This window comes from Trachinotus anak, unplaced genomic scaffold (assembly GCF_046630095.1).
Source record: "Trachinotus anak isolate AG129_WGS33_773 ecotype Australia unplaced genomic scaffold, CSIRO_AGI_Tana_v1 ptg000010l, whole genome shotgun sequence".
In the NCBI taxonomy this organism is placed as follows: domain Eukaryota; kingdom Metazoa; phylum Chordata; class Actinopteri; order Carangiformes; family Carangidae; genus Trachinotus; species Trachinotus anak.
Window position 1 is genome coordinate 19,953,249 of NW_027273861.1, and position 8,582 is coordinate 19,961,830.

Consider the following 8,582-nt stretch of genomic DNA (forward strand, 5'->3'; position numbering starts at 1 on the left):
TCTGATAATCATGGTTAAAATACTATCAAAGGATACTACAGTGTTTCGTAAAAAACATAGCGTGACCTGATGAATATGTATCTGTAAGGATGATTTCTTGAGGAGATGAGGAGAACTTATTGGAGGCCGGAGAATTTGACAGCTCTGGAAGAATATAGTAGATACTGGAAGGTCGAAGCTCTGTTGAACATTTTACTACCGATGATCAACAGGTCAATAATAAGCGAGCATGCATTCAGGAGATATTGACAAAGAGCAACTCTTGAACACAGATCTTATGTAGGTTGTAACATGTGTTCTAACAATATAGCTTATCATACGTAGTAACTTCTGACTACTGTAAAGCAGTATCTTCTTGCATATCTGCCAGACCCCCTGGTGCCATGCAAGAAGTACTACACATATTAAACACAGGCCCAAGACAAAATTACACTATCAGTATTTCCAGCACTATAATGCACCATGTCACAAAGCAAAAGTTGTCTCAAACTGGTTTCATGAACATGACAATGGGTTCGGTCCCAGTCACGTGATCTGAATCCAGTATAACACCTTTGGGATGTGGTAGAGGGGGAGATGGCAGTATGAATGTACGGCTGACAAATCTGCAGAAATGATGTAATGCAATCATGTCAACATTGACCCGTGCTCAAAACAATTACAAATCAAAATCATTTTTACTTTTCAGTAGAAATACTCTGTTAAAAGAAAAAGTTATTGGGGGGACACAATAATCTTAGGCTTTATTTTTGATATGCTGATATGGTGTTACTTAACCACTTGTATGACTAAAGGGTAAATCTGTTGACTGGAAAATAATGAAAGAATAATAACTTAAAATAATAATAACTATTGTTATTATAAAAACATACTTAGTATGTTAGTATCAGTTTTGCATACAGTATGCAAAAATGTCAAATATTATCTGTTTCCAACTTATCAAATGTCAGGACCTAATGCATTTCTTTGTTGTATATGATCAAAAACTGAATTTATTTTGGTTCTATCAAATAAAACAAGCAATCAGAGAACATCACACTGGGCTGTGGGCATTTCTCAAACTGTTATCCATCATGGATAACCCTGACCACCCTCTCCACCAAACACTGGACAGACAGCGGAGCTCCTTCTCCAACAGACTGCTACAGCTCCGCTGTCGAAGGGACAGATACAGGAAATCATTCCTGCCACAAGCCATCACCCTATACATTAAATCTGTCTGACACAGTTAAGGTGCAGTTTGGTGCTAGGCTAGACAATAAATCTTGTTTATTTATTATTTATATACCTCATTACACCCTGCACAGTTGTTGATTATTGTTGTTCATTTGCTATTTATTTCATATCCCTTTAACACCCTGCACAGCTGTAAATACACTCTCAGCCCTCACAGCCCTCATTGTGCCCTTATTGAAATATTGTACACTCTTTTTTGTTACTTTCTGTATCATTTTGTACACATTGTAAGTTATGCTGCTGCTGCAACGCAACAATTTCCCAGTTTGGGATCATTAAAGTACTTTGATTGATTGATTGATTGATTGATTGATTGATTTCATCTGGTGTTTTTCAGAGTTCTCTGACATTTTGTACATCAATAGATAATGAAAATAATCGGCATTTGCACCCCTAGATCTAAATACGCCCCCCCCCCCCCCCCCCCCACACACACACACACACACACACCCACACCCCAATAGGAACCAGTATATGAAGACATTGTGACAATGGCGCCTCCCAGTGGCCAGAAGCTGTTAATGCGGGGTAGGACGGGTACCAAGCAGCCGGTTAGAGAGGTCACCACCGTCCCCTCCGCAGCAGCGCAGGCGGACTGTTGTCTGTCCGTGCCTGGACAACAGGCTGTGTCCACATCGTTTAACACACCATGATCAGGCCGATCGTGCCGCTGACTTTCTGTTAACAGGCCTAAAAATGCCCTATGCGAGTCGCCCTGTGCTAGAAGATGGCGGAGTCGGATGGTGGGGATTTTGCTTCGAAACAGCCGCAGAACAGGTGGGTGAAGCGGGGAGATGGTGTGTGTGTGTGAAGTGTTGGGCTGGTCTCTTGGTGCTGCCTTGCTCGAAGTCTCCGCGGCTTCGGGGATCCGGCCCAGTCCGTGGTCGCTGAAGCGTCCCGGCGCCGCGTCGAGACACCAGGAAACACCGAGGACCTGTCCGGGCCTCCGGGCATTCACTCCGCCTGTGTTTTCTATCGATAACCAGATGTGGGGAATAAAGTAAGGATGTGACAGTTGTCCATTTAGAGGAGGTGACATATCTGCCGTGCTGTAACAGGTGAACGGAAGTGTTATTCTTTTAATTTGTAGTCTTTGTAGATTTGTAGTTTAGCTTTCTTCCTCTCCTGTACAAGCTCTAACTTACTTTGGTTTCACTTATGTCTGAGTATATGTATGTAGAACTGCTTTTGTACATATGTAGTACTTTTTTAGTAGTAGTATACTGTGCAAGCACAAATGAATTAATAAATATTATCATGGCTAAGTCAGTGCTTTGATGCAACTACTCTGCCTTAATGTTACTATCATGATTAGCTTGCCTTCACTGCAACAACAAACCAACTAACTCTCATTGTCTATCAATGGATGAATCCATAAAATATCAAGAAATAGTGAAAAACAGTTATTCACAGTGTCTTAAAATTGCATATTTTGTCATACCTCAAGCCCCAACCAAAAGATATTTGGTTATATATTTGGATATTTAAGAGTTTAAAAATTACAAAAAAAGATGACAATCTATCAGTTGATAGTCTTTTTTTTTTTTTACATAAATGCAGAGCAGAAACATTTTTTGTTTCGCTTCAGTTTGGTTGTTTTTCCACGGGACACACATCAGAGTAGGAAAATCACAGGTGGAATTAGTAAAACTAATGACAGCTGAACCCCACCCAGCCCTATATCTGGATTGTCCCTGACTGACTGAGTGATCATGTTACCACCACTGGTCAGCTGGTTTCTCTGTGCCAGCAGCAACGCGTTACACAACTCCTTGTTAATTGTCCCTAAACCTAAACAGCATATAATAGCTCATAGCAGAATATATTATTTTGACATTTTCAGAGAATTTCAATACTGGAAAAGTTTGAAAAAATTGCAGGGTCCCTTGATTCACTCCTTGTGACATGGCCTTTTTTTTCTCTTCCAGTATGGCTAACAAGAATAGCACCCTGCGCTGTACTTTCTCAGCCCCGAGCCACAGCACCACCCTCCTTCAGGGATTGTCGGTCTTACGAGCTCAGGGCCAACTACTTGACGTTGTGCTGGCCATCAATGAGGAGCGCTTCCAGGTCCACAAAGCTGTGCTGGCTGCCTGTAGTGATTACTTCAGGTTAGTGAAGACTCTTCACTGCCCATTTACATTTTAAACTGGAAGCACTTAGCTGATGCTTTTGCCCAGAGCAGTTTATACAGAGGGTACTGTTAGAGTAAGCTGCAGTTCACAGATCAGTTATATTCAAAGTGATTTAGTTACAAATTACGTATCCACTTGTGCTTGTTTTCTTTCATGATGTCTTTTGATATGAGCCATTATTCTTGAAAGAATTTATATGCAGATAAGTCCTACTAATTAGATATTGTAGAATGATGTATTTCAGACTTTAAGTTTGAGTTATAAATTATTCAATTAGAGTAAATTAGATACAAATAGTTCACATAAAAATGTAGCCAAATCTACTTTAAATATTGTTTTGCGAATTTTTATTTACATATTAGTTTTCGGTTCATCTGCCATTGACACCAGATATTAAACAAAGCAATAATCCAGAAAGACAAATGCTCTTACTTAGTTATGGAAATTAGTGCGCTACATTTAGATCAGATGGAATTATAAAAACGTCATGTTTTTTATTTACTTTTTCTTGTGTTTCAGAGCAATGTTTACAGGAGGCATGAGGGAGTCAAATCAAGATACCATTGAGCTGAAGGGTTTGTCCGCCCGTGGGCTGAAACATATTATTGACTTTGCCTACAGTGCAGAAGTCACATTAGACTTGGACTGTATTCAGGATGTCCTCGGAGCAGCCGTCTTTCTTCAGATGGTCCCAGTCGTGGAGCTCTGCGAAGAGTTCCTCAAGTCAGCGATGAGCGTGGAGACCTGCCTGCACATCGGCCAGATGGCCACCACCTTCAGCCTGTCTTCCCTGAAGGAGTCGGTGGATACCTTCACCTTTCGTCACTTCCTCCAAATTGCCGAGGAGGAGGATTTTCTGCACATTCCCATGGAGCGCCTTGTCTTCTTCCTGCAGAGCAACAAACTGAAAAACTGTAGCGAGATTGATCTCTTCCATGCCGCCATCAGGTGGCTCCAGTATGACGAGTCTCGGCGGGCTCAAGCCAGCAGCGTCCTCTGCCATGTCCGCTTCCCGCTCATGCGCTCCTCAGAGCTGGTGGACAGTGTTCAGACGGTGGACATCATGGTGGAGGACGTGCTGTGCCGCCAGTATCTCCTCGAGGCCTTCAATTACCAGATCCTTCCTTTCCGACAGCATGAGATGCAGTCCTTGCGGACACTCATTCGTTCTGACGTCATGTCTCTCATCACCTTCGGTGGCACGCCCTACACTGATAACGACCGCACAGTGAGCACCAAGGTGTACTATCTCCCCGACATCACTTCCCGCCAGTTCAAAGAGCTGACAGAGATGGAGGCTGGGTGCAGCCACGCTTGTGTCGCCGCACTCGATAACTTTGTGTACGTCGTCGGTGGACAGCACTTACAGTACCGCAGCGGCGAGGGTGCAGTGGAAAGCTGTTTCCGTTACGACCCACATCTGAGCCAGTGGCTACGCATCCAACCCCTGCAGGAGGCTCGCATCCAGTTTCAGCTCAACGTGTTGCACGGACAGCTGTACGCCACAGGAGGGCGCAATCGATCTGGCAGCCTGTCATCTGTGGAGTGCTACTGCCCAAAGAAGAACGAGTGGACTTATGTGGAACCATTAAAACGCAGGATTTGGGGTCATGCAGGGACTCCCTGTGGGGAAAAGCTTTATATCTCAGGGGGTTACGGCGTCTCCCTGGATGACAAAAAAACTCTTCACTGTTATGATCCGGTATCGGACCAGTGGGACTTCAGAGCTCCCATGAATGAACCCAGAGTGCTGCATGCCATGATCAGCACTAGGGATCGGGTCTATGCTCTGGGCGGTCGCATGGACCATGTGGACCGATGTTTTGATGTGCTGGCCGTCGAATACTACGTTCCTGAGAACGACCAGTGGACCACTGTCAGTCCTATGCGAGCAGGCCAGTCCGAGGCAGGCTGCTGCTTACTGGACAGGAAGATCTACATCGTTGGAGGCTATAACTGGCACCTGAACAACGTCACAAGCATTGTGCAGGTGTACAACACAGAGACAGATGAGTGGGAGAGGGATTTGCACTTTCCGGAATCTTTTGCTGGCATCGCTTGTACGCCGATTATACTTCCGCAAAACACCACACAGCGCTAACTGTCTGACCTGCGACTGTGAAGATTTTATTCCATGTGCTCTTTCTGCCGACCATTGACTAAACACACGGTGTGAACATAATGTGAGCTGTTGTTAGGTGTGTATGTGTTCGTGTGAATGTGTGTGTGTTTATTTTGAGGGAATGACCTGAAAACATGCTAAGCAGCCAGTCAGATTTTTTTCAGACAGCCATAATATAGTATGTAATCAGTCTTTTTTATAACATATAATCAGTCTTTTATTATTGTACACTAAAATCAGTGGCAAATTAACTGAAGATATAGGATCTCTTCCAGACTAGCATTAGCAAAATTTACAACACTTTATTACAAACTATATATGATTAATTTTGTGAAAGTGTAACAGTGTTTACCAATCAAGGGCTTGAGTTTCAGATGGCACAAATAGGCTCATTTTATCAGAGTAGGTGTGATTTAGAGATCTCATTTTTGAGTGAAGGTGTTGAGTTAAAATTTGCTGTGCAAAGGTATTTAGAAACTCAGCCTTTATAATGTTGGACTTTGATTGTACGGGTGTAATTTTTTTAATTTGTTGTTTTATTATTCAACCAACCCAGATAACTGAAAATCTTACTGTTTTTATACGTCTCCTAAAATTTACTAATCAACAAACCACATATAATGGCACAGAACTGATTGCACAAACACAAGCATTGCATGTGTCTCAACTCAATTATTCCACATTATGGTTTTATGTTTTTTTTTCCCCTCTATCAACATAACAAACCAGTGTGGACCTCTTAACGCAGCAACATAAATCATTGATATTTGTGCCCATTTGAATGTCAGTGTATGCTGCTTTATACAAATGTTTCATGTTGCATTCAGTACATGCTTTTGTCTGAAACACAGTAATGTTAAATGTTGCAGGGAATAATTGTCTTTTAAAAGGTTTAACTTCTGAGCTGTTGCTCAAACACACAAATCTCTAACTTGCATGGAAAACATGCTCAAAGTATTTGTCATGGCTGATAACAGCTTGTGTTTTTCTTTAACTGTATTGCTGCACTTTTCAAAGCAGTATTTTATCAGACATCTGATTCTGCTGCTGAAGTTATAACTGTACTAATTGTGTGTATAAGGAAGAAACAAGCTTATTATCTTATTTCCTTTTAAATGTGACCATCTGTATGATGGTGAGGAGTGTCCATTATAAAACTGTCTCCTGTTTGCCTTAGTGTTTCTTTGTCTTGTTCTACCTGAACCTGTAAAAGCACATTATATTGTTGAAGTGCAATGTAAAGGAAAGCACTGTAGTCAAAGGGGAATGTTTTCTGTTTATGTGCATCCTTTATTAAAGGTGTGTCATGTTTTAAAAATATCCTTCACATGCTTTTTGTTTTTCTAGTATGATAAGATGATGCACACAGCAAGCCGACTGAAGCACTGCATCACATTATGAAAGTCATTTTTTGCCTTTATTCAGTTAGCCACAGTGAGAGAGAGACGGGAAAGTCAGGGAAGGAGGGGATGACATGCAGCAAAGGGCTACGGGTCAGAATCGAACCTTGGCCGCTGCAGTTAGGACTAAGCCTTTATGATATGCGTTCTACCAGTGGGCGCCCAGATCTACCCTGTTCAGGTGGAATTTGAGTCTCTGATGGAAATGCCAGAGATGGTGCTCAAGCTACTGAGCAACATGGACACTTTTCCATCTTTTCTGCATGAACAAAGCAGCATCCTCTACAATAAGCTAATACCACCAAGGTGCACCTCTGATGGCTGCTGGAGATCATTCCTCTAAGTGACCACAGGTCTGTACAAATGACACTGATAGTGAACCCTGCTAAGGGATTTGCATCATACACCTTGGTCTTACACCACTGTTTGTATTCCTGCTGCTGGTTCTCCTGCTACTGAGGGGCGTCCCTCTCTATCTTCAAGAATCTCTTGAAAACTCACCTCTTTCCGAGAGCACCTCCTCTCCTAAACTCCCTAATGTGCCTATCTAGCACTTACTATGCACTTCAGATACACTTCTTTATTTAAAATCCTGGCTCTTAGTAAACAGATATACTGGAGTACCATCTAACAGCCCCATTGGCTCCAATGTTAACTGAGACCAGAAAACACGGAGTAAAACAGAGAAAGGGGCACTTTTAAAATCGCTGCACCTCCCAAATTTGACAGCACAAACAAATACTTTGTATCACTGTGTTCAGCAGAGTCTCCTCTCTCAGAAAATATAAAGTTTTAGGTGATGGAAGTTAATGTTCTTTGACTCCCTTTTAACCTGGTGTAACTAATCAGTTACCATCAGTTTGGAAACCATTAACTGCAGCTGGGCACACAAAACCAATTCACATCAGCTAATTAGACTTGCGCACACACATGGGCACACGGAGACACACAAACAAAACAAAGTTAACAAGGCACACAGGGAATAACTCAAGTAAACTAATACTGAGCGGCCAAGACTTGAACTGTAGGTGATGAGTAGATTGCAAAAAGATATGGACAGCCAGGGAAAGGCAGCCATGCCTACTATAACACAGACATACACACAGACAGAGAGGAGGCAGAGACACACAAGGGAACACAAGGAGATACAGGGAGAAATCTAGTTCACCAACATGGCTGCAAGAGCAGGAGGCCTTATTACGAACAAGGGAACAAGGACCTGTTGTATGCTAATGTCCTGGGGGCACACAACTCATCACCCCTGCAGGTTACAGTGATACTGCCACAGTAGATTATGTCCATATTGTCTCAATGTCCTGTTCAGTCAAATGACTATTATATGACAGACTAGAGCCAGTAACTCTGCCATTTTGAATCTGGCTTTCACAAAGAAACATGGTTTGCTCATGGGCTCAAAGCACTAAGACATAAACAATAATTAATCAGTGATGGCAGCAATCCAGAGAGATCTCATACAATTTAATGCCAAAGGTTTCATCAAAGTTTGACAAGATGTGTAATGTCAATATAGACAATTGTAAACAGGAATTAAAAACATCCAGGGCACTTGGAGTCTTAAATTTTGTTTCATTTAAATACAATTTTTCATGTATAGAGTATGATGGTTTTGCATAATCCTGTATATTGGTTGCTCTATCATGAATGCAGCATCACTGAATAGGAGAACTT

The 8,582-nt window shown here is 42.1% G+C and overlaps 1 protein-coding gene across 3 annotated transcripts; it reads left to right on the plus strand.

The window, feature by feature from the left end:
• Positions 1-1,753: 1,753 nt before the first annotated feature.
• On the plus strand, positions 1,754-6,813 carry klhl26 (kelch-like family member 26). 3 transcript variants are annotated; one of them, XM_071486007.1, is made up of 3 exons: positions 1,754-2,013; positions 3,165-3,347; positions 3,891-6,813. In XM_071486007.1, the coding sequence occupies exons 1-3, from the start codon at positions 1,964-1,966 to the stop codon at positions 5,470-5,472; spliced, it is 1,815 nt and encodes a 604-aa protein (XP_071342108.1). In that variant the 5' UTR covers positions 1,754-1,963; the 3' UTR covers positions 5,473-6,813. The 3 variants fall into 3 exon arrangements, with proteins under 3 accessions (XP_071342108.1, XP_071342110.1, XP_071342109.1); XM_071486008.1 differs by lacking the exon at positions 1,754-2,013 and adding an exon at positions 2,158-2,294; XM_071486009.1 differs by lacking the exon at positions 3,165-3,347 and having other exon boundaries at positions 1,824-2,013.
• Positions 6,814-8,582: the final 1,769 nt, after the last annotated feature.